General features: G+C 37.5%; 1 protein-coding gene across 3 annotated transcripts in view; it reads right to left on the reverse strand.

Moving 5' to 3' along the window:
• The window catches only part of TMEM117 (transmembrane protein 117), a 392,305-nt gene that overhangs the window by 298,696 nt on the left and 65,793 nt on the right, over nt 1-27,816 (reverse strand). For all 3 annotated transcript variants that reach the window (XM_054591210.1, XM_054591211.1, XM_054591212.1), the window contains one exon: nt 21,661-21,793. In XM_054591210.1, the coding sequence (XP_054447185.1) occupies nt 21,661-21,793 (133 nt within the window). The remainder of the gene's footprint in view (nt 1-21,660; nt 21,794-27,816) is intronic.

A 27,816-nucleotide genomic window follows, 5' to 3' on the forward strand; every position in this document is an offset into this window, starting at 1 on the left:
GGCAGAAAGAAGGAGAAGGGACTAGATTAAGAACATGTATGAATGACCCATGGACATGGACAACAGAGTGGGAACTGACTGTGGGAGCTGGGGGTGCGGAAAGATGGATGGAGGAGGGCAAAGGGGGAAAAATTGAGACAACTGTAATGGACACATGATTTAAAAATAAAAATAAAACCTCAGATAAAAACCCAACATTTCACCTTAAAGAACTAGAAAAATAAAAACAAACAAAAAAACCACTATGCCAATGTAATAGAGTAGTCAAGGTATGCCTTTCAGATAAATTAGGAGTGGGAAAATAGTGTTTTTTATATATACATATATATGTAAATATATATATACACACACACATATTTTTTTAATCCTCACCCCAGGGCATGTTTATTGATTTTTAGAGAGAGTAGAAGGGAGGAGAGAGGGAAACATCGACTGGTTTTTCTCTTGTACACATGCTGACTGGGGACCAAACCTGCAACCTAGGCCTGTGCCCTGACAGGGAATTGAACCTGCTACCTTTTGGTTTACGGAATGATGCTCCAACCAACTGAGTCACAATGGCCAGGGCAACAGTGATATATTTCAATACCCCAGGTTATGAGCGTTCTGGTTTCACCTACTCATGGGAGGCTATAACAGAATGACTTGCTTTTTACAAAAACTATCCATAGCAAGAACTTTATTATGCATTGTGAACTAACACATAAACATATTGTAGTGTATGAAACAGTACCTATCTATAATATATACCATTACTGATATTTTCTAATCCATGCTTTTTTATGTTTTGACACCATTAAACAGGAGTATAACTTGCTAACTGTGACCCTGGACAACTTATTTACCTTCTCTACATCTCAGTGTTTTCACTCCAAGTCCACAAAATTAAATGAAATAACATATGTGACGCTCTCAGCACCATGAGCTCTCAAGGTATGTTAATTCTCTCCTGTCTACAGCAAAATTTTTTACAATATTTAGAGTCTGTACTCTTATTATGTTGACCAAAACCAAAAACTAAATGCATCAAAAAATTAAAATGAACACACAAACATAATAAATGACTATAGCAATGACTCTTAATTTATCACACTGCTTGTATCCATGACCCCGCATCGTCCTCTTCCATACCAACATGTGACTTCTTTGGCCAAAGGGACAAAAGCAAATGTGACACAGGAAGAGGCTTAAAAATTGCTTGTCCATTAGGCTTGCTTTCATGCTGCAGGGAACACTAGTGAGTTCTAACCACTGCCACCATGTGAGAAAGTCTGCTGGGGACTTGTAGTCCAGCCAACAGCAGAAACCGACAGACACACAAGTGCTTAAGGTCATCCTAAAGCATGTTAGGTTATGGCTGCGTGAGCCAAGCAAGAGAATACCCAGCCAAGCCCAACCTGAATTTGTGACCCATAGGTACATGAGCAAATAGAACGACTCTTTTATTAGAGCCACTAAATTCTGGAGTGCTCTGTTATGCAGCTCTGTTAACTACATGGTTATTTTCAAATTTGTAGTAAGAATTTTAAATAATATCTGTTAATCTGCTTGAGAAGACACAGAAGTATAACTTAACCAAGGGAAATGAGGTCAAAAACGACTTTTTCCAGGAAATTCATGTGTCTGATGTCCATGATGTCTGAGCTCCTAAATAAAGTATATAATATATAAATACTCTCTATTTTCTCATTGGTGGTATCGCAGGAGAAGCAAAAGAAGGAATATTTGATTCCCAGAAGAGACTGTGACTGAGTGATTTGGAGTGTGATTTTTCCTAGGAAAAAAGGCAGACAAAAATGATTTTTAAAAGGAAATGGAGGCCTTATCCCAGTATGAGCAATGGGAACAATATAAATTTGCCAGCTCAAAAACTTGTCAAGCATGTGTAGGGAGGTAGATAAAATAATCATGGTAACATAGAAAAATTAAACAATAATAAGTTCACTATCAATTTAAAAAGAGACTTCATCGTCGGTCTGCTGGGATACTATAATTTATGGAAGCCTGATCAAAATGGACAATTTTTAACATACAAAATTGGGGCAATAAAATACATATAATATCCAAGCAAAAATAAAAGCATCTAAAAATAAATAACTACAGGACTACAAATTTAACTATAACTTGATATAAGTTGTAGTTAATGTATTTAATTAGAAAGAAGATGGCTAGAAATAGAAAGTATGTGGGTTTCTCAGTTGGACCCATTCTTTCTCATTGAATTTATTGAGGTGACACTGGTTATCAAAAGTATACAGGTTTCAGGTGCACAATTCTACAATTCTGTAGAATCATCTGTACACTGTATTGTGTGTTCACCATCCCAAGTCAAGCCTCCATCACCATTTATCCCTCCTTTACTCTCCTCCACCTTCCTCCACTCCCCTCCCCCTGCATTCATCACACTGTTGTCAGTGTCCATAAGTTCTTTTTCTCTTTTTTCTCTTTTGCTCAATCCCTCCACCCCCCTCACCCAGGTCCCCCAACACCCATCTTCCTCTGTGCCTAGAAAACAAGGGGCCACCTGTTCCATTAGTTTGCAGATTAAGCTGGCCTAGCAGACCTCTCCTTTGTGGAGATGGAGACGTGATGTAAGATTCACTTGTTCACCTGTTCCCTATATCCAGAGTCACCCTCACCCTGGGCCCCTCTGATCATTTGACAGCCAATGCTGTATTCTTCAGGGAAACTATTTAAGCTGGACCAAATATCCAGTTTTCCTGATATTTGTAATAATGTCCTAAAATAATAAATTCACATTCTTACTTATTAAAATGTTATTTACTTGTACAATACAAAGTTAATATATCTTGAAAATGTAATTTCTGTAACAGCACCCAATTTCTTTTCATTTAATTTCACAAGGCAATATTTTGTTCCACTGTGAACATTTATGTCTCCTTTTTTCATAATATTAAAGAACTTTAAACTTGGGAGAGACATTAGAGGTCATCAGGTTTAACTAGTCACCCAAAATAGAAATCTTTTCTATATTCTTTCTAATAGGTGGCTTATCTCGTAGCCGCTTGAACACTTCCACCTGCAGAGAACTAACTCAATGCAGTCGCAACAAAACAATCACTTTAATTTCAGATGGCTTAAGGAGTTAAAACACTCTTGCTTATAGTAAGCTCAAACTGATTCTCTATAAATGCGATCCATTCATCTTCCTCTTTCTGTCCTCTGGCACTGCACAGATTAAGTCTACTCCCAATTGTACATGACAGCTCTTCCTGTATTTTAAAGTAGTGATAACCTTCCCCAGGCTAAAACCCAGATTTAACAGTTCCTTAAATAAAAGTCAGAAAACCCTTTATTAGTACAGTCTGGCCTCCAAAAACAAGGAAATGGCTGGTGATCCTTCTAGCATGTGGACCAAGACCTGATCAAATGTGTTAGACATGGTCTGATGCTGCAGAGTACTAGTCACTCCTTTATTCATCATGCCACCTGTATGGCATTAGCTCCCTGAACAGTGATTCCAATCCAGCCTCCAGTCAGCTAAAGCTTTAAGAGCTTTATTAAACAAACTTCTATTAAGAGGACAACCTACATTTTTCTTGTAGACTTTTTAATCCAAGTGTAGAATTTTAAGTTGTCTCTAATTTCACTCTTGCTACTGCCAACCCATAACCCTAGTCTCTGAAGATTCTTCTTAATGCTGATTCCTTTCACTACATTCCTCAGCCTCTTTACAATCATCCAGCTGTGGACCAGCTGACAGGCCGGGAGCCCAGAGGCACCATAGAGACAATTGAGGGTCATCTGGTTGTTGGTCTTTTTAACATGTGCTTCTCTGTGTCATACTAAAACCACAAGGCTTTCTGCTTTTTGTCAGTATAAAATAATAAATCACTAACATAAAGGCATTGGATTTCCAGAAAAAAATCATTGTTGTTTAATGAAGAATGAAATGTACCCTGAGAATCTGCCATCACTTGGTGTATGAAGATTGATTTTTTTTAAATGTATTTTTCACACATGATATTACTTAATCACCAAACTAATTCTATAAATTAGCTACTACTATTTTCACTTTGTGGCTAACACTGGAGCATTTGAATTCCGATTGAGCCCAACATGATAACAGCCACATGACCCCTGGCAAACAAATTAATCTTTTCCTCCTAGGATTGTCATGAGCAACAAATAAAATGATACATGTAAATCATGTAACATAGTACCTGGCAAATAGTGAAAAGAATTATCTAATTATCATGGCCTAAGACAAGAGAGTTAGAAAAGTGGCAGAAGCAGGATCTGAAGCAGAGTTTGTCTGACTCCAAAGCAATTACAAATATGTATAGTCAAGGACAGACAGGACTGATGTTATTTTTCCCCTAGCAAAACAATTTGTCTTCCTGACCATATCATGTGGTCCAATAAAAAACAGGATTTTGAGACTAATAAAAGAAGCGATGCAACCAAAGACACAGCCTAGTTAGGGATTTTATAGTGACAACTTAAAGACCAAATCCAGGTGACAGGAAAGATGAGTTACAAGGCACATAAGCCGGTATCTCAAGGCAGAGCATGGGAAAGGCAGCAACAAATTCATTTGCTGTCAAGTATTTGAAGGCAAATGCTGAATGGGCTTTAGACTGCCCCTTAAATTTTCATAAGTAAAGACTAACACCCAAGAGGCTAAATTATTCATTAGTGCTACATATTACTTACAGACACATCAATATCATTAAGGATATAAATCTCAAAAGAAGACATATAAATGGTCAATAGATATATTTTTTAAAAGTTCAACATCATTAAATCACCAGGAAAATGCAAATCAAAATCACAATGAGATACTACCTCACACCTGTTAGAAGCCTGTCATCAAAAAGACAAAAGGTAACAAGTATTGCCAAGGATGTGGAGAAAAGGGAACCCTCATGCACTTTTGGTGGGAATGTAAATTGGTACAGCCATTATGGAAAAGAGTATGGAGGTTCCTCAAAAAATTAAAAATAGAACTACCATAAGATCCAGCAATTTTGTGTCTGGGTATATACCCAAAGAAAAGGATATTAGTATCTGAGGAATCATTGAAGGATGAACAATATAAAGGAAATGTGAGATATATACACACACACACAAAATAGAATACAATATTATTAAGCCTTAAAAGGGAAGAAAATCCTGTCATATGTAACAATATGGATGAACATTGAGGGCATTATGTTAAGTGAAATAAGCCAGGCACAGAAAGACAAATACTGCATGATTTCACTTTTACATAAAATCTAAAAAGTTGAACTCAGCATCAGAGTAGAATGTTGGTTGCCAGGGCCTGGGGTGGGGGGAGGGAAATGGGGAGATGTTGGTCAGAGAGTACCAAGCTTCAGTTACAACAAGATGAACAAGGTCTAGAAATCTACAGCAAAGTCACTATAGTTATTAATACAATATTATACACTTGAAATTTGCTAAGAAGGCAGATTTTAAGTGTTCTTACCATACAAAAATAAGGTAACTATGGGAAGTTATAGATATGTTAATTAGCTTGCTTGTGATAATCATTTCATAATGTTTACACACATAAAATCCTCACATTATTCACCCTAAAAATATACAATTTTATTATATTTGTGGCTTTTAATAAAAATAATTATAGTAGAGATTTACTAACGTGTTTACTCTTCTAACATGTAATAACTAGCTCTAACACTCTAGGCTTTACTATCTATTTTTTTAATTGCCTCAAGTTCTACTTCTTCATTAAAAACAGTGCTTCAGGAAAATATCTCCAAAAGCTTGTAGTGAGCATCTATTACTTTATGTTCTGCCTAGCATATTTTTCTTTCATGAAACGACTTTCTTTCAATGGGATAGCAACAGCCAACCACCTGGTTCTGATTTTCCTCTTCATAAGGGTGAACATAAGACTCATGGCTGGCTACTCAAAGTACACAGTATCTTTAAAATGGTGATTAATCTGGAATAGACACATGCCCCAACTGGCCAAGGTCTGCTCTTAGGGGGCAAAAGGGAGAGGAAGGGAGAAGGATGGAGGGAGGGAAGGAGAGAGGAAAAGAGGAGGGAGAGAGAAAGGAAGCTTTTTCTCATTCTGAAACTACTAGAATCTATCTCTGCATACAGTGGTCAGAGATCATTTAAGAATAAAGCTGTTAGGAAAAAGTGGAGCCAAAAGTTGACAAGAGTTATAAAAATGATGATATTTGAACCCTTGTCTCCAATAATGTCTAAAGCCAGCTTCATCCTGGGCTTTCCAGAAATTTAAATCAGTAAATATCTTTTTATGCTGTTGTTGGGGCCCAGGGAAAACTCCCAAATATCCCACAATGACATTAATTACTTTGAATTAAAGTTACTTGACAAGCAGCTTGTTTAAGAAGGGTAGGTTGATGTTCCCTTGCTTTCTTGAATGCATGAAATAAATCTCCCCTGTGAAAGGCAGCCCCTTGCTGCAGGGAGACTAAGAAAGACATCCTTATCACTAGAATTAAGGAATCTAGGCTGATGAGTTTACATTTTTAAAAAACACCTGGTTAATCCATTACTCATTTTCTACCCAAGCCAAAATTTTGTTTAGATTCCTTACTAATAAGTTCCTAAACCTGAGTCTCTGCCCTGTCAATTCTTCACAAATTTATTGTTTCTTTGCCTAAAAGTATAAAAATGAGCTGGTTCATCATTTCATGGATCATCATGTATGATCTCCCATGTACACACGTTAAATTGGTTTTTCTCCTGTTAATCTGGTCTTGTGTCTATTTTATTATTAGTCCATCTGGAAGCAGCGAAACAGCACCAGAATGTTACTAGCCATTGGACCTCTCAGGTCAGCAACCACAGTATTTAAATTCTGGCTAAGAAAGAATTCAGAGTCAAGACTCAGATACAAGCAAAAGTTTATTCAGAAAGTCACAGAGGTAGAAGTGAGCCATGGAGAAAGTGAGCCAGCTGGGCTGTGTGGGCTCAGGAAACAAGTTACAAGGGCAAAAGAAGAGCCCTTGCTGCTTAGGAGAAAGAGAGCAAAGACATGCCTAAAGGAAGAAGGCATGGACCACGAGAGAGACAGAGACAGAGAGAGAGAGAATTTTTGTCAATTATAACTTAACAAAGCTGGGGAAGGGAAGGACATAAAGATAGAAGACTTAATTGTCTACTTTATGCTTTTTTAGTAAAAATATCTCTATCTTGTACCAAAGTTGAGGAGGTTATGTTAAATACATGATAACTGGAATGAAAGACAACAAAAATGTACATCTAGAACAAGGCAGGTAGGATAAAGGGACAGATCATAAATTTTGCTTATCTTAGTTATTAGATTAAGAAGACAAAGGGAAATAAGAACAGGGAGAACTAAGGAGCATTCTTCCACTATCAGGTATCAGTCAGTCTAATGTATATTTAATCATTAAGCATTCTTTTAAACTACATTAAAGAATCAAGAGCTCAGAAAGAGAGCAAATCTGTCACAAAACATTCTTTCTGAAGAGTAATTCCCAACTACATATTTTTCATTTTAAACAAACAATGAAAAGTTTTCTGAATTAAATTTTAAAATGCTGAGGTTTACTTAAAGTCTCTAATACTAGGTCAACTAGAGACATGGAGCCAGAGTCTCTCTGGACACTGAGATCGATGAGAAGAGACAGTAAAATGTCACAGCTCTATGTGAGGCGAAATGCCAGGCAGATCTTTTCAGAGCATGACAAAGGCAGGAAACTTTTCTTTCCAATTATGGCTTAAAGTCAAATAACTGGAGGGTGTAGAAAAAGTTACTTTATTCAATTTAATTAAGCTCTGCTTTTCTTGCCTGACAAGTAGAATGGTACTGTTGAAAAGACTAAGTCATGTACAAGGTAGATGGAGGTGGGCAAACGGGGGGAATTGAGGATGGAAAGAGACTTTGCTTGGGGCAATAAGCACATAATACAGGGTGCAGATGATGTTTCATCAAGTTGTACATTTGAAAAATGTATGGTTTGGCGAACCAATGTCAGCCCAATAAACTCAATTTTTAAAAATCCTTCAAAATATGCCAGAAGCTCCAAGGTTTTTATATAAGAGCAGAAGTGTGATTTTAAATTAATTTTTAAAAGGAGGATAAATCTTCATTGACACCTATCATAATGAGAATTCCGCTCGTTCCAGGAAACTGCTTCATTCTGCAAAGTAAAAGGATATTCCTATGGCTCTGTTGTGCTTCCTTTGATTAGGGATGCTGTGACATTACTAGGCGAAAGGGTTTTATCGGATCTTTTTTATATTTCTGCTTGCAACATAATTCTTACTTCCTGAAGTAAAATTCAAACTCATTTCCTTCTAAAAGGATATACATATACATCAGTGTGTCACACAAAGCTCATGAGGAAGTGTTAAGTGATTTTAGTAAGAATTATTTGCCCATGTGCAGGCTGCAGTAAAAACTGCCAGGTCTGGAAATAGTTTTAAATACAGGTACTTTTTCATGCCTAACTGAAAGAGCATTATACCATTATACCTAAATTAAAGTGGTGTATGGCACCTATAATCTGATGACTCTAAAAACCTGTACTGCATTGGAAAGAGAAATAGAAAAATCCCACAGAGTTCTGGCTACCTCTGGGGTCAGAAAAGCATGAGAAGTCCCCTGAATTTAACCTCCCTTCACTGGATTTTTCAAGCTATATATTTACCTTTTTTGGTAACAAGTACTAAAAAATAGGTTTTAGACTTTAAAAAAAAAAATCACAGAATTATGTAACTGAAAAACATTAAGAGGTTACCTGGGGACTACTTTTTCTTTGACTTTAAACCATCCCTGAAAGACAACCCTCCCCTGCTGAAGAAATCCACAAACATTGCTATGATGCTCGATGTTGTTGAAAAGACCCAATACACAAGACATTCCCCTTGGAAACTAGTATGTTTCCCTTGGCTGGCCTACCTACAATCACGTTAGTCCTTAAGATTGGAAATAAAGATCACAGTGACCAACTAGAAAAGAAACGGCTCACTAAAATTCATTCTTCTGTTTACTGTAAAGAAATATTAGGAATGTCATGGAGGATTCCATTCTCTACATGTTAGAGTCCTCTTGATGAGTACTCACAGGGAAATTTCCTCTCTGGTTTTCATAAGAAGGATCAGTAGTGCTTTTCCCAAATATCTGCTGTCCAATACAATACCTGGTCTCTATGTCTGAGCGTCTTTGTTAATTATTTGCTTATATGTTATGCGCCTGCTTTAAAGTCTCCCCACCACCAACATAGACAAAGACATCCAGAAAAACATAGAGCAGAAAATAAAATTAGTGCCACAAATGGAAGAGAGCAGAGGACAAAGTGCGACCTGGCATACATAGGAGTTTGTGGCTAGTGTGTGTGTAAGTATGTGTGTATGTTTTCTTTCTAAACATTTCATCACTTCCATCGCATAGAACCCACTATTTTAAAGACAGTGCATTAGTTATCCCCTGCTGCGGAACACACTATTCAAAAATGTAGCAGTGTAAAACAACAAACATATATTATCTCAACAGTTTCTGTGAGTCAGAAATTTGGGGCAGCGTAACTGGGTCCTCTGGCTCAGGCCACAATCACCACATGGGCCAGTCCAGACAAGCCTTTGCAAGGCTTGATTTGGGGAGGATCTGCTTGCGAGCGAGCTCACATGGCCTCAGGTCCTCGCTGGCTATTGTTTAGGGGCAGTTCCCTAGCCACATGGGCCTCCCCACGACATTGCTCCCAATGTTGCATTTGGCTTCCAGAATAAGGGCTCCAAGAGAGTGTGAGAGAGACAGAGGAGTGGGGCAAGCATCAACCCCCCATCACTGTTCTCCTAAGTCATTAGCAGCCAGCCACTAGTTTAAACGACAGCCAAGGGGAGGGGAGCACAGGAGCCCGGACCCCAGGCGGCGAGGATCACGCCCGTCTCAGAGGCTGCCCACCGCACACAGCACTGTCATTCTCTCACGCGACAGGGACTCTTCTTAACTCCTCCTGGATCTCAGGTGAGAATGTGGGGTTTGATAAATCGGCTTCAAGCAAAGTGAGGTTGATTTTAATTTTCCTAAACTATAGCCAAGCGGTAAGAAAAAGGAATCAAATTTCAGTCGATCCTAAAACTTGACCATTCCTTGGTCATTCACTAAAGCCCTTTCTGAGGCTTCAGTATAAATATGGATTCCTATGGCTTTTTTTTTTTTTTTTTGCCTAGTAACTAATTCTCATTATATTCTTACCTGATACACGGTTATTCCTGGGAAAGAATAGTGAGATCTTTAATCTTAAAATAAAATCATGGTCATTACTAGGTGAGAATTTGGGTACAAATTAGATACAAATGTCCAGGAATACTCAGTGCACATCAAAGGCAACATTTTCTTCTAGAACATTTCCCTCCTGTCTCTCTCCTACTGATTTTAGGAAAGGTAACCATATGTTTCAATTAGTCTTGGACATCACAATTTATGCCTTTTCTCCTGTGTTATTATTAACACTCCCTTTCATTTTCAAATGCGTCCTTGTTTGAATAATAAATTATAAAATTATCTTATTTCTAGGTTATGCTATGTGCCTTTTTTTCTTATTTCTATCCTTTTTTTAAAAAAAATTGGGACTTGTTTAGGAGCTATAGAGAGTGGAACGGAGGAAGTGCTCCTTATCCTCCTTTTCTAGTGAGAAAGGTTCAGAGAAGGAAAAACAGAATTGAAAGAGTGAAGTGCTCATTACTGACTCTTCCCAGTCTCTTAATCTTCCAAGCACTGGTGCACATTCGACATATATTTAATAAAAGCAGAAAAGGTTCTGACCATTGAACAGTTTGAAAAGATATATTTGGCAGGGACAACATGAAAAACAAAGTAAACTAAATTCACAGAAAATTATGGGTAAGGCCTGTTTTGACTCCTGTAGGAACACGCAGACCAGTCACACAGCAGATGGCTCCAATCCAGGTCAATTTACACAGGTCACAGTTTCCCAGGCCAGTGCTTTCTGTGGGCTGTGATGAAAGAGAGAATGTAGATATGCAACCGCGTCATCACTATATACCCTGGCTTCAACACTGTCAGGGAAGAAACACTGCTATGTGCAGTGCTACGCCCAGAAACTTTCAAGCCAGACTCAATTTAATTCTTTTTTCTTTTTAAATTCAAATTCTTCCTTCCTCATGACCTCACACTTTGCTTTTAACAAACGCCTCCCCTAACTTTCCCAGAAGTAGGAGTTGATGTGAAAACATACTTCTCTACCTCCAATTATTACTTCACTCAAACGATAATATTACTAGCATGGGAAGAGAGCCCTGTTGCCACAGAAACCAGGAGGGGTACATGAGTTCAGCCTCACTTGGTTCATTTATTCTAATTGGCCAAATTCTAGCTATGCTCTTGAGTCATCTTAATTTTATAGACATAAGAAGGTATAATACTTCATAATACCTCTGACTTAGATGTTTTATCCGTATCTTCTTAAGGTACCACTGACTTGTACTTTTTCTCCTGAATTCACTGTTTTAATTCATTTATTTCTACTAACCAAGAATGATGTAGAAAGTGTTTGGAATAGACATGGCATGAGAAGTACCAATCGGAATAGATGTATTCAACCAAATCAGAATGTATACCAGGTGCAGACAACAACTGAAACCACAGCATACTAGCTACCAGTTGGTCCAGTGTCTCACCAAACTTGATACCTTTCCTATTTCCTATAGAACATACAGTTGAACATACCATATACAATGGAATAAGAATTAGATTTTGATGTGAAATTCATCCATGCCTTTTATGTCAAAGCATAGCTACGATGATTTTTTTAAAACTTGTTTTATATACATCCCCTCCTTAGGAAGAAAGACACTATGTGGAAAAGGGCATTAAGGGCTCTGTACAAAGGACGGAGACGTACGTTATCAGGAAGCACACTTTTGCTTCCTGGCTGAGGTCGGAGTGGTCCAATGTGCTGGTCAGCAGTGTTGTTCTGGAAATCTCCCTCTTCCCGCGCCCCCCATTCTGGGTACATGGCATAATTGCACTTCACAGCTGCCTGGTGCTTCAGTGGAGCCAAATAACTAGTTCTAATCCAAGTGTTGTGAGCAGACGTGAAGTATGTCACCTCCAGGCAGAATGCTGAATTACTGCTCTGAGACCCCCCAAGACCAACTAGTAACCGTCCTCATTATAGCTGCTATTTCTGCCTTGATCCCAGGGGGAGGGCGCCTTGGTTGGAGCCCTCCAGCTGACTCACAATGAAAATGTAGTGTGAACAAAAACCAAACCTGGGGTCTTAAGCCACTGAAATTTCTAGATTTGTTTGTTACTGAGACATACTATAACCTATCCTGATATATTTTAGTTTTCAGATCTTATCATTGAAGGCTCCTGTTTCGTGTCCTAATTCTGAGACACCCACTTCAGTGGCTTTAAACATGGAATCTATAAATTCCCTATTCATCCTGTACACATAATTTAGGAGGCTAGGAAGAAGGTCCATCCACAGTGTTCATTAAATTTTCCAAAACTTCTGACTTTAGCTCTACCTTGCTGGTGATTCTTAAATAACCTATGTGTTTTGCCTAGGAACCCTACAAAAGTCTGAAGGGTCTATGAAATAAGTAAGTTAGTTCTCTGGAAAAAAAGTCACCAAATGGGTGCACAAATCTGGCTTCTTTACTAGTTTAGGTCACTGAATTTGCATAAATTAACCCTAAACTGATTCCCCTTTAGATGATGGAGTAAAGTAATAATCAAGGCCATCCCCTCCAGACCCCTAAATTGTTTAGAAAGCTGAATGAAATTCTCTAGCTTAGCCCTCCCCTTCCTGCTGAGCCCTGTATTAACTTGACATGATCTCAACAGAAATATCCTATCTGCTGCTCATTTAATAACCATGAAATCCTGCTTACTTATCAGTTTTATGTATATCCACACATTCAGTTAAGACGCCTCTGTAGGGCTCAGTATATACATACTGTTGCAAAGCCTTACCTCTGTGTAGTTACTCATAACTTTGTCATCAGTGATTTTACTTTGGATGCTTAGATTTAATTTGCACATCAAATTCTCTAAGAAAAGTATATTGAATAATTTATACTATTATATATGAAACATATTTTATAATACATTAAAAATAGTACAATATGCATATATAGATAGTACATGGACAATCTTGAAGCAAAGAATTATATTATTTTTTTGCTAAAAGAAAGTAAGCATTTTATATGCAACACATATTTTTTTTCCTGTTACTGCATAAGGTGCTGAACATTTTATGCTTTGCAAAATATCTGGGAATCATCCTCCTAATCTTCTAAAATATGTATTTTAGGGCAAGAAAATTCAACTATGTAAACTACAAAATATAAGTCAAAGTCCAATATCCCCTTTCTTTCAAATTTCATTGACCTTTTATTGTAAAGGATGCAAATTAGTATTTTTTTAATTAGGAAAGGGCCATCACTTAACTCAGGATCAGTCTCTGATCCTATTTCTAAGTAATTTTAATATTTCAATTATTATTATGCTCTTCCATGTCTTTTGACACTAATTTAATCAAGTATGTTATGCACATTTGCTTCTTTAGAAAAAGGGGAAAAAAAGCAGAGTGTTAGAGTCCCCTGGTGGTAGCCCGAAGAAACTGAACTAGAGAGAGGTTAACCTGTTCCCACACCATTGATTCTCTCCTCAAGAGCAGCACAGTGCGGTTCACTTATCTCCACCTTCAAAAAGGCATCACTCTCCTGACCTGGTACAAGACAGTAAAAAAGGCTGTAGCCATTCCTCACTGAGCCATCAAGCAGTGTATACAAGTGGGCTGCAATTCATGTTACCTTACGAGGGCAATGTCTGAATGATGGAGTATTTTATTAATAGAACTCTTTACTGTTTTTCTTCAATCCCTCAGGGATAACTGTGGGGTTAACTGATTATAAATGAGATAACTTGCCACAGAAATGTCACTTTCTCAGCAATGGCTGGATTGTCCCATTAATTTATTAAAATATATAACTTTAAGTAAACCTTAAGCCTCAGGCTATTATAAACATGTCTGGAAAGTAATTATTTCCTGTGTATTCACCACTGGAAAAAAAATGAATTAAGAGAACTTAAAGATACTCATTATTAGACAGTGTCCAGGTAATGGACACACACACAGGACACAACATCATTAATTCCCATGCTATCATCTAATTCCATCAAATTTTTCCTCTGTTTTCAGGGAGGTCAAAATTAGCAAAAGATCACTTAGTAACTTAATATGTTTGATTTCCTCTTCTGAATCCTAATGAGATATCATATGAATTTCTGTATTTACTTTCTAACGATGAAAAATAAAATAAGGAACAGTTTATGCAGATTCATAAAGATGCATCCTAATAGCATTTGAACCTGGTGCTGGGCATTCACATGTTCACTCACTCATAACTCAACTATATTTAAGATTACGTATTAAGAATTATGGCACAGGAAATCAATATTTACTGAAGACCTACTGGTGCTGGGTATCCATTTGGACATTTTGCATTAAATTGATAATAATTATTATAGTTGTATGATAATAATGTAACATCATTGACATAAATTATATAACTTATGTTGTCTGAAGTACTTATTGTTATTATAAAAACAAATACTTACTAAGAGCTAAAGTACATAAGGAACTAAAATATATATTTTCTATTATTATAATAGCAACTAACATTTATCAGGAGCTCATTATACAGTGGGCACTATATCAATTGCTTTGCATACATTATCTTCTTTGATTGTCACAACAACGCTAAGGTTGGTACAAATATCCCCGTTTTACTCTTGAGAAAACAAGGCTAACAAAGTGAAGTTTACCTAGGGCCACATAGCTCAAGGGTATCTGGACAGGAGTCCATGCCCTTTCTCCTGCACCACATTACCTTCCATACAAAACAAAGCTAATGGTAACCAAGATTTTTAGCTCTCTTAAGTTCAGTTTGTTTCTCCACCTTAGAAGCATGCATTTCCTCCAGATTAATGATGATGATGACGATGATGATGGTGATGATAATAATACTAATAACAACCCTATTACAACGACCTGTATCTTAAAAATGAAAAAAAAACTCTCACTCGTCTGAGATTTTTTTGCTAGTGGCTGGGTAAAATGGAGCTAAAATCCAGGCATTCTGCTTCCTGGGTCAGAATTTTTCCCCTGTAAAAACTGGTAAACTGTTTAATGACAGCGTTGAAATAAGCAACTATGAAGAGAACACCTCTTAAGTGTGTCAAATCAGCGTTGATTCTCAATGGATAATGCACTCCCACAGAGTAAGAAGGATGCAACATTGATTGTTTTTCATTAATGTTTTAAAACCTCAAAATTCAGACAACACTAACAGTAAACTTGTGATAATTTAGACATGCTGCGCTATTTCACCTGTGTACTACCACAGTCAAGTAGCGTGAAACCAATAGAATTACAAGCAGCAAACTGTGCCCTACTGCTATACCGCTACTGGGTAAAACAAGAGTCTCTCTCTCTCTCTCCCTCTCTCTCTCTTTCTCTCTCTCTCTCCCTCTCTCAATCTCTCACTCAGTCTCTCTCTCCTCTCCTCCCTCCCTCCTTCCCTGTCTCTTTACCTCCCTCCCTCCCTCTCTCTTCTCTTTCCCTCCCTTGCCTCTGGTCAAGCCTCCCTCTCCCCGCATTGGGTCAGCCCTCTTGGCCAGACTCACACACTAGCTGCCAGCTTTCCTTCTCACCAGCCCATTCTCCGTAACCAGCTCTGCCCCTTTCTCCCAGCCTTAGTAATTAATTGTGCTATTATTGTGAATTAATCGTACAAGCAAGTCAATGTTTAGCCTAATTAAGAGTGAAGCCAACAAATTATTTAAAGCACCACTCCAGCAGAATTTGCATTCAGCCTTGTATCAGCAGCCAATCAAGCCTTTCAGCTATTGACTCAAGTACTTTCAGGATTCATGAATATTTACAGCTAAGCTTTCTCCCCACCCAAGCTCCTAAACCCTGCTCAGGGCCTCCTTCCTTTACCTATCCCTATATACCCATCACTTTGAAAGTAATATCATACTCTTTTTTTCATTAACTGTAATTTAAATTGATAGCTTTGTAAGTCAATAATTTCATCAGTTTAGGTCATACCAAAATTGTACAGTTTAACGTTATTAAAGGCTATACAATGTTTTCTTGCCATTTCCCAAAATAAATTTAGCACTTATGAAAACAAAAATCAAACACACAAATGTTCCTTTCTTAGACCGAAGCTATCGGCATAAACAATGGTAGCAGGTCAACCAACTTCATACTTGAAGAACAATAGCAAGTGAAAATCACAGTTCTTACCCGTAAAAATAGGTTACACGACTTCTACTTCTAGATTAGTAGAGGGAAAAAAGTTTGAGCAAGGAATCTGAAAGCATCAGTGAAAGTGTTAAAAATAGTGAACTTAGTAAAGAAACCAGTACTGCCTGGAGTAAAACTTCACGCTGAATTTTTCCATTAAAGAGTAATTCAGCCTTGGGAAAAATACTGTGCTAAACCCTATACCTCTGGCAACAGAAACTGAAGCTATAAATCAGACAGTCTTTTCTGATACAATGTGTGGACACGGTGATGGACCACAATATCGGTCATTCCTTTAATAACAAGGATAAGAGTATCAGAAGCTAAGGTTTCAGTCGGCTGTACATGTGGACTTGAGAAAGCATTAGGTTCTGAAGAATTTCATCCAGCCCATAGACAAGCCATGCTCTTCCTTGTTTGACTCTGCTGTTCCCTCTGCACATAGAAGGTTCTCATTTTAGATTCTAATTAAGTGCCCACTTCAAATATCCCCTGCTGTCACCTCCCCTAGACCAACTGCCCTTAGGTCCCACTCACTGAGCTTTCTCCCCACACATGTGTAATGAGCATTCCATGTAAATTCTTACTGAAACCTATGAGGATGATAACAGAAGAGAGATGGAGTCTATTCCATTCTCACTATATCCACCACCTAATTCTTACCTTCATTTTGTTCAGGTCCTGATTACAAATACTAATCCACTTTTTCAAAATTGTTTGAATCACTTGGTTTTATTTCTCAAATCCTGTCCCCGGCATACTTACCAGATATTGGTGTATTATTAGTGGTAAAATTTCTCTGGAAAAGGCTTTGTATTAGGAAAAACAAAACTTTTCTTTTTTGCCATTAACACTAGAAAACATCTGCTTCTTCATATCCCGCCCTAAAATACTACACGCCTTTGGAAATTCCAGTCCATGGAGGAACTTTTATACATGAGTCAGGTGTCTAATTTCCTCAGTGCTAGACACAATATTTATCCTTGTAATACTGAATTAGGTCTATAAACATATAGACGTATATTATGCACAAACATGGTTATATAAACTATTATTTAAAATTGTTTTAGAACATAAAAAGGGGCTGAGCACATCACAAAATAGAAAGTGCTCATTGCAGAGCTCACTATGTGGATTTCTTCAAAGAAATTCATTAACAACTAGGAACACAACTATTTCAACACCAAGTTTCAGAAAGTCACAAGGGAAATGATTCTTTTTTCTGAGGAGAAAACCTGCCTGAGACAATACCCTGAGGCATTCCTTGCTTGAAAACATGCCTTTTGCTGCCATCAAGTGGCTCTTTGCAGAATTTTTTTAGGAACGTCAAATATGGGCTACAAGGTTCCCTTTCTCAACACTTCATTCCTTATACATGTGTGTGTTATCCTGTGGGGAACTGAGATATTTGAAAACACTAGGAAGCCTTCCCTAAGTTGGGGCTTCATACTATGGATGCTCTAAAAAATTCCATGACTGAGAAATTCTTCAGAAGACGACACCAAAAAAAGTTTAGAGGATTGGTTTCAAGAAAAACCTCAACCTGCACTAATAAAGAAATAAAGAGTGAAGCACACCTCTCTTTATTCCTACCCAATAGAGAATTTCTAAATATATTGGCTTTAGGATACCTCGTTGAAAACAGAGAAAATCCAAAAATGGGGGGAGATTCACTTAGAATCATTTTGAACCAAGTCCCGTAACTGGGGAAGAAAATACTTGCATGTTGCTTTCCCATTAATGTCTCACCTTCTTGAGGCTTCAGCCCTTCCTGTAAATGATACAGCATACAGCTGAACTGTGATGACTAGATAACCCTAATTTTAACTTAGTTGATATCTTTGCCCTTTTTTCTTTGAGTATCTTCCTGTCTCTCGCCCAAGAGATGGTTAATTAAACATCAGTTGAACCAAAAGGTAAGGGACAATTGTTATTTTAAAAACATCACCAAACCCAACTGCTGTGGCAACGGCCCCTTCATATTCTGAGAAGTCAGCAACACTTATCTCTGAGTGCTGGCACTTTTGACTGGAAGATGCATTAATAAGATTTTGGTTACAAAAGGAAAAGCCCCGGGTAAATCACAATGGACAGAAGTTGAGATGAAAGGGAACTAAATTGCTCTAAATATTACACCACAGGTGAGCTCCAGAGAGAAACAGAAACCCCGAAACTGGGAGAAAAGAATGACTCCGGATGTTTGGAGGGGCGGGGTGGGGAGGGGTGTGTTCTAAAATCAAAAGGAAAATGTATATCAAAACCAAAAACCACACCTCCGTTCCATGAGTCCCATGGAAGATTATTGTTTTGCACCCGAAGTCCAGGCTGAGTCAGACGAGCTTTCTGGATGCTGTGTGTACTAGGGGTTGTCTGTTTCCTAATCCCCCATTCTCTGAAGCACCTTCCAGGACCATCTAAAGCAGTGGCTTCTCTTTTAATTTCTTACTTAATACAAGACCAAATCTTTTTGTCTGGCCCTGCCATGAGAGCTAAAACACAAGTCCCTAAGTCACTGCCCTGGTTTGCAGATCCTTCATCGTTTTTGGCCTTGGCTTTTTCCCTACCTATGGGTAAGCTCAGCTACGCATTTAAAAGGAGCTTATCTGGCTGCATCAGATTTTCCAGCATTCCTAAAGATTTTGTAGTAGGAGAGGCTTCAGGTTACCAAGTCTGCAACCCTGTAAAAAGGAAGTTGCTTATAAAACATCTAGATGTAAATCCCTGCCCGGGATCAGAGCCTTCTCTGCAACAGAATCCTCCCCTCCAACTCAAACAGTTACAGAAAGATGAATTTAGTTTGGTCTTGGTGACTTAAAGAATCAAGGCAGTTATGACAGCACCATTTGGGTGGTGTGAGGTGTAGACAGATGGAAAGAGAATCAAAGGCGAGAGGGGACTCCCCCAGAGCGGTAGGAAATACGGAGAGTCTGAGCCTCAGTCTCCACTCGCCCAGCCAGCTCACTGGTCTCTTCCCGGTTTCCACCCGACTGCCTCTCCGCCTGGCTCCCAGGGACGGCCAGCGCCACAGGGTTAGTGCCTGCTGCAGGCAATCCATTACACACACGGAACGGCAACCTGACTCTTCTTCACAAGTCGGTTCTGGCGGGAACTCTTGAGGTTCTGATCAGATAAACCTAGGGATTTTGTTCTTTGTAACAAGGAATCAAACCACTCTGGCTTAGCCTAAATTTATACCCAATCCTAAAATTGGGGGTTGGGGGAAGGTAAATCATTCTAGGAAAACTCTTTTCTTCCTCACCGAAAACCTAAACCCCCTCATTGTAAGCCTGAGGGCTTCCAGCATGGAAAGGCGTTCTAAAATACAGGACCACAGGTCTAGCCATCAGAGACAACCCTTGAAACCCTTTTTGCAATAGTTCTAGACCAATATTCCTAGAGAGGCCCACAAGGCGCAGGGTACATTGAAATCCTCTGTGCAAATCAGGTTCATTGTCCAGAATCCTGAGCTCCCCTTGACCACCAGCAATCCTCTGATATAAAATGAATCAAACATGACATCTGGGTACCTATTGTCCTTTCCACACTTCTGGTCCCATCATTCCCTACCCTTTGAAGAAGGAGGAAGTGCCCCATGGTGTCTCCTGGAAAGCCCCAAAAGCACAGTTGTGTCTATTTGTTCTAAGAACTGATCTTTCTCCGAGGTTACATTCCTACCTTATGGTGCTCACTAGTTCCACTGGCACATGCCATAAAAGTTGGAAATACATCTTTTATAAATGGATATCTATTTCTTTTTATCTGTACAACTAACTCATTTGTCCCTTGCTTTGGATTTAATTGAGAAAAATCATGTCTGGTATAGAGTGCTCAATGACTGGTACCTGATATTAAAGATTAATTTTATTGTTAGCTGTTGAGTGCTTTACAACGTGCCAGGGATTATCTCTTATTGCATTTAATTCATTACTCTTAAATCTTTTTTCCTCAGAACAAGCACTTCTGGCTAGTTTATTAGCTCCATACTGAAAAAAAATAGAATTAAATGAAAAGTCAACTTCTGAGCAAAGGACATATCTTATATACTATTTAGTGTATTATTTCCAGCAACAGCTTTAAATGTAAAAAAGTTTTACATGGGCCCCTTTCCCTTCTGGTACCAGAGGTGAGAGGGCATTGCGGCTCTCCGACCTTTGGCTGCATAAGGTAACCCCAAGAGCACCGGTGCCCATTCCTTGTTATAAGCAAAGCTCTGAAGGCTGAGGCTGACTCTGACCAGCTCTGCGTTAGAGTCCGCAACTGCACCATTTAAAAATAGACCCAGTACAAATGGCATCTTTTAAAGCTCCAGAAAAAATTATAGACAAGACATTTTAATAACCCTCTAAAGCTTGAACATTTGATCTGAGATCACATTCTTGAATTTACCACTTGTTAGTATGGACTAAAGTAAAAAGCTTGTGAAATACCTACTTTCCCTTTACTATTTATCTCCTTTAATGATGGAGAAAAAAAAACCACAAAATTTTAATTGAGCTATCCCTCTCAGCATTGAACAGTGATAGCTAAGATATATACATAACATCAAAGTAATTGCACTACAGAACTGGCTGACATCTTGCTTAGGATACATTTAAAAGAAAAGGCTATTACCTAGCTTTCCAATCTATTGAAGGATAGATCAAAATCTTCCTTATGAACTATTTCAGTGTACCACAGATACCTGACATGTTATCTTATTCTTGTCATTAATCTAATTCTTAATGCTATAGACTAAGCAATTTTCATTTTCTGCCCTTAAAACTTACCAAGAGCAAACCAAGACCTGGAGAAAGTTAAAAATAATCTATAATCTACTTGGTAGCACTTCTTCATGTCATTGTGATTTGATTAGTGATTTGATAAGTATAGATCACAACCTGGATTTAATACAGGGTGGTGGTCCACTTTTAAAATGACCCATTTGTAACAAAAGTCTCTCTGTTGCAACTGTCAAGAGAGTTAAAAAAAAATGCCACCAGTATCAAACACTTTTATTCAGCCAGGCGTTGAAGAGCAATGGAGTTGTGAATCTGGAGACCTTCACCTTTGCCCAGCTGTACTAATCTGGTAAGCATAATCAAGTCAATAAGATTTTCTGATTCTCATACTCTCTGTCACTATAATGAACTTAGTAGCTGTCCTCAAACTATCCCCACAGAGAAGTCGTGAAAAATAAGGAACACAATATAAGTATTGTAAAAATCTTCTTGGAAAAATGCTCAAAATGTCTTAAGCAAGAAAACGCACAGATTACCCCTATTTAGGGGGGAATATTTGTAAAGGACATCAAGGCTAGTACAAACTAAAAAATTCTCTTTGAATTCTTATGAGTTTCAACATAACACTCACCACAGTAGAAAGTGGAAATATAACCTACCCCATGTTCCCATCCATTAGAAGAATCGTGTTGTATATGTGAGAAAATATGAAGAGAAAGAGAATTGTGCTGAAGAACATTGTCATCCACGACCCGTGATCCTCGCGAAACATTTTTAAGCGGAGCAACTGACCTGCAATATAAATATTATCAGAAATTAGCATACATCATAACTCAAAATCCATTCATCTTTGCTTTTGTTTCAGTGAACCGCTATCATCTCACTGCGCTCTGAAGTATTTGCCATTAGACTGGCATGGGTGAAAGCACTGTATGTCCTTCTGCTCTTTGGAAAACAATTGAGCATAAGTGAAGTCCACAACCCCTCTATCATCCTGCAACAAGTAATACTGACATGAGAACTAGTATACAGTGTATAGGGATTGTTCATTGTGCTGGCATGAAAACAAGATGCATTAGAATGCCTGCCTGCTGTATTCTCTTTTACAAATGTTCTTGGTTTTTCATCTAAAACTACTTAAGACAAATGGTAAAGACGTTGCATAAATTCCAGATAATTCCCTTTTGTTTCCATAGACCCATTCCCAATACTGCCCAGACAATAAAACCAAGGCAGACCTCACCTAGATGAGGATCCAATTGTTGAAGGTGCGTGAAAACTTAAAAGGGAAAGTACAAGCTCTATCATAAGTGACAGATGACTTAGCCTTACCCTTAGCTAAACTACCCACACCCATGTACAGGCAGGTACACACGTGTGTGTTGTGGTATGTGGGGTATGCATGTGTGTTACAGAACTTGGTGGCTCTCAACAAAACATAATTTCCACCCCAAGACTTAAAGTTCCATTTACAAAGATAAATGTTAAACTTAAAAAGAATATTAAAATGCAAATACTTCAGAGGAAAATGTATTATAAGAAACATTAACGTAATATTACTAATACCAGAATTAGTACAGAAAAATGTTTCAGATTAATGGTAGAGAAGAGAAATGGGGGCGTTGATATGCTGAAGTGGGGAAGATGAAAAAAGCCGTGGAACCAAAAATAAAATAAAATAAAATAAACACAGGTCACCCAAGCTTCTCCTAAGATAAAGTTTGTCTATTATACTTATCTCCATTCCTGAGAAAGTATATCTAAATAATGATAAAGGAAATGACATCGATATAGGAACATTAATTAAAATTGGGTAGGACTGACATCATTTTTTTACTGTAGTTTTTTAATCCTCACCTAAGGACATATTTTTTCTTTTATTGATTCTGTACAGACGAGAAGGGAGGCAGAAAGAGAGGGTAAGAAACATCTGCGTGAAAGAGATACATCAATTGGAAGCCTCTTGTATGCCCCCAAATGGGGATCCAACCAACAAGCCAGGCACAAACACACATTTCCATTTGGAAATTGTTTCTCTAGGAATAGACAGTAGCTCTCTTGCGGGTTACTGAGCATAGAAAGATCTTTAAGATTTAACTATTAGATTTTCCCTTGGACCTCACTTTTATTAAAACAGCACTTTAGATTTCATTTGGAAACCAGACTAACAGAAACATAACCCTAGCTAAAACTTTAAATAGAGCAAAAAGAGAGATTTGGTTACATCATCTGGTTTCTTGGCTTGCACAAGAAAAGCAAAGGGCAAATCTGAAAGTCAAGGGAATGTGAACTGTAACTAAAAGGAAAGATGGAAAACTTTCTCCTGAAGCAAAGGAAACTAGCATTGCAAATTACAACCTTATTTGATTAATTGGATAAAAAATTATGGAAAGCAAGTGGAGTCTCCATACAACACACTGACAGGAATATTATAGATATTAAGCACAGAATGCCTGAGAGTAAAAAACGCATGCCATAAATATCATAGAGCAAACTGTAAAGAATAGTATTCATTCATTAAACAAATATTTAATGTATGCTTATTACAAGCTAGCCATGGTTCTAGGTGGTGGAAATAGAGCTTTGAGCAAGGCAGGAAGGTGTTTGAAGTGAATCATCATTTAAGTATTTATTGAAAATGTGACCTTATTTTAGACTCATGGGCTCTCTTTGTTCAAAGTTTCCTTTGCTGGGGAGTTCTTTCAGCTTCAAACCAAGAGACCTACTTGAAGAACTGTGAAGATCAGCAATTAGAGTTCCTTGAAAATTTAAATATGAATTTACTTCGTAGCATATGCATAAGTCAAAAAATTTACCAATGGAAGTACTTTAAAAGTCAAATAACAATGCTGTTGATTTAAGAACGCTTCGTAAATAAAATGTAGTGAATTTACTATCCACTGGCTGAAATCATAGCAAAAAGAGAAATGTGACAGTACCATTCACACTGTCACTGCCAAGCTCATTGTCTGGCACTAATTTCAGTCATTAGAGTCATTAGCACAAAATGGCAAGTTAACATGGCCTGAAATTCACTTGAAGCGCACAAAATAATTGCTTCAATATTTCAGGCCAGAACTGGTGTGACCCAAATGTTGAATCAAATCACATCAAAAAGAGAACCTTAAAATTGCCTGAGGATGTCACATGAAAATGGGCTATCTCTGCCCTGTAGTGTGACTATACATTTGGTTTGTTTGGGACAGTGGTGACTTACAGCTCTTGTCCTGACATGATTATTAATAGCGGCCCCTTGCTTTCGTAAGTATACTGGTTCGGACAACAAATAATATGCTACCGTTTCTATAGGTCACGTAATTCAAAATTTTGTAAACACTTTCCTTTAGGGGAATTTCAGGAAATAATTGAGTGAAAATAGTCCTTATATGTCAACAGAAGTAAAAGATATCACTAAGAAGGGTACATTTCTGACAAGTTCATAAATAATTTTTTAAATCATAGGTATATTTGTAAATCTGAGTATGTATTTATGTTATTAATAAAACCTGTTTTGGACCATATGAATTATCACCTTCGATATGGTCACAGTCATGGAATATGAGTCTTCAAACAAACAGAAGCATTAGGTGATATAAAAACCTATGTGTGTTGGAGGTGAGAACTGGGGGGCACGGAGAGTGGGTGCTACCAATACTGCTTAAAGTCAGCCGACACGGCCCACAGCCTTGGACTCCTGCCAGGAAATACAGTAGAATTAGGACCACTAAGATGTCATAAAATTTTAACAAGATGAAAGATACAAAAGCGTATTAAAAATATATGATGAGCTCACATATTTTATGGAAGACAGAGACAGACACATGCAAGAGAATTATGGAGAAGCTACTTAGTTTTCTTGGCTGTTCTCGACAGCAAAAGAATGGAAAGGAACATTTCCCAAACTTTTATCCTGAGTTCAGAGTCCCTTTATTTCAGCAGTGATTCTCACAAGGAGGCCTTGAACAAACAAATAAACTAAACAATCTCAGAGGAGAAGGAGTAGACATGGTTGTGCTCCCAGGAGAGAGATGAGAGTAGCCCTGCTCCTGGGAAGTTGTTGCAGCAGGATTGGATAGAGCGAGAGCTTCGAACTTCATAGAGATAAAAAGCTTTAGGCTACCAAAGCGGCAGAACCTCATTTGCGTTTGGTTCCAAGGATGCTGATGAAGGCCAACGAAACAAGGGTCATGGACTTGGAAATCAGGTAAGGAGGCTGAGGTAGCCCCAAGCGAATAAGGCCAGTAGGGCAGCCACCTGCCTTCACTAGGAACACAACTACCTGGGTAGACCCCAGCCATCTGTTGGAGAAGGTCATCAAGAGGACATGATCACCAAACGACACATGGACTGAACCCGAGCTGTCGGAGGCTCCTCACTTCCTCCCTTGGCCTTGGGATGCACGTTCTGCCCCCCTGGGAGCCATTTGCAAGAACGCAGCCTTGAAAGAGCAAGGTGTTGTTGAGACCATCTGGATGGTACAGGTGACTGAACCCAGTTAAGATCTTTATATAAATATTTAAGATTCTGACAGGCGGTGTGGAGAGCTACTCATCTGAGGGCCACCGAAGACAAATCTCACTTGTAAGTTCCCTTGCTTATTAAAATTGCCACCTACCAATCTACAGTGATCTGCCTCTTTCTCCGGTCTCTCCTCACCCTCCGTGTATGGGGGGAGTTGCAGATCTCACCCAGAAAAGCTTGAGGTTGTGAACCAACACCGTCTTATAGCAACATAGTGCTGAAGAGATGGCAGAAGACCATCACCCAAGCAGTAACAGGAGAAGGGGCTACAGGAAAAAAAAAGACTGAAGGATTTATCTCTAAGACTCCTGTAAGCCCTGGGACTTCTTTAAACTCTATAGGTCAAAAAAAAAAAATCTGAAAAATGACCAGTATTGTCCTCTTTGTTCACCTTGGTAAGCAGGAACACAGAGCAAGATTTATCAATTTAGAGAAAAAAGTGTGGCATTATACGTAGGACCATAACCAGCAAAAATGAAAAGGATAAATGAAAAAAAGCTTCCCTTTAGAGGACTCCAGACTGAAATTTTCACTATTATCCATTAAGTCTTCTGCTCCAAAATTCCCTATTATAATGTATACATGCATGTACTTAATGTATACATACATATTCATAAAGAAATAAATGTAATCTGCAGTTATGTAAAGGAATACATATAATTTCATAGGGATCAAAAGGTGTTTGGTCCCTAAACAAAATAAAATTTTCTCCTTACCATAAATGTTCCGAAAATAATGTACATTTAGTTTAACTAAAGGAATGATTACATGGTTTATGTGGCTTTTATGACCCAGTCCATCCCTAGCATTGTAGAATTTGTTTTGTCAGTGAAGTCTGTTACCTCAAAGACTTTTAGTTAAAAAAAATTATCCTTACCCATTATACAAAAAGAAAAAGTGTTCCTTCTTACATTTTATCTATTGTATGTATGTACATTTTATCTGTATGACTAATAAATAAAATGAATCCAAGTAACGCACTGATTAGATTCTTTAAAGACCAAGTTAATATTTAATATTTTAAATATTATAATATTTGACAATAAATGTACGTGCTATTTCTTATGTCTAGAATAAGAGAATAAAAAATAAAATGAAATCGGATAAGAGTAATTAAAAATTAACTGAACACTTCCAATCAGACTAAAAGAAGTATATAAAGTATTCATGTGTAATTTGTGTAAATTTACACTTTATAAAAACATAATATAATTTTTAAAATACTAATTAAAAAATGGCAACAGAATATAAATAACTAAAATAAGAGAATTATTCCATGGGTGGTACATCAACAAAGAAAATTATCCAACAAAATACACCAGAATGTTATTACGGGGAAAGGATGTTATAGTTAGACAAACATGGAGTTACGTAAAATCATAAAAATTTTGTGCTCTAAGAGCGCCATTCCATTAATATTCACATCAAATCTTGTTATTTCAGTGTACAGAGAGAATTTTAAAATATTGAACAGATGGTTATCATTCCTTATTAGAAGTAGGAGCTTAAAGAGAAAATGTTTGTGATTCACTGACTTTGACAGAGTTCCAATGTCGATAATTGAAATATAATCCCATTTGATATTAAAAATATGTATTACAATATGCAATTCAAAAGAGGTTCTAGAAAGAAAATAAAATAAGGCAATGGTTAGAAATTCAGTAAGAATAATAGAATTTTCCAACCTAGAGTTGAATGTCAATTTCAAAAATGTATGTATTATAATAAATTTTTAGTAACACATGTTAGTAGAAATTGTTCTCCATGGGAAAAACAGTGATAAACCTTCTATTTTATTGTGAAAGTCCAAATATTATATTTTAATATATCTCTTTCCATTAGGCTAATGAAAATTGGGGTTGATTGACTTAAATTGTTTATTATAGCTCAGGAGGAAAAAACATAATCCCAAAAGAAAATTATTACCTGCTACTTTTCCTTTTAAGGAGAAACTAGCCATTGAATGAAAATAATATTAAATTGACATGACATCTTACCTTGTAGCCCAGGGTATGATTTAACCGCATACTTTATTTATGTATATATATAATATTCTATAATGTTGATGAAAGCAATTTGTTCTTTATTTTCTAAACATGTACTAAGTGAAATCATATTAACTACCACTTTTGTTCATCAAAAAAGTAAAAATAAAATACTTTCAGAAACCGATCAAAAAAGTAAAAATAAATAAAATACTTTCAGAAATAGTACAGGTTGCTATTATCACAATTTTGTATATTGAAATGGGCAATAGAATAGAAAGAATAGCTCCCTATTGTTAAAAAATATCA

The sequence above is a fragment of the Pteronotus mesoamericanus genome, unplaced genomic scaffold, assembly GCF_021234165.1.
Source record: "Pteronotus mesoamericanus isolate MK-2021 breed Mesoamerican mustached bat unplaced genomic scaffold, CSHL_Meso_final scaffold_21, whole genome shotgun sequence".
Classification (NCBI taxonomy): domain Eukaryota; kingdom Metazoa; phylum Chordata; class Mammalia; order Chiroptera; family Mormoopidae; genus Pteronotus; species Pteronotus mesoamericanus.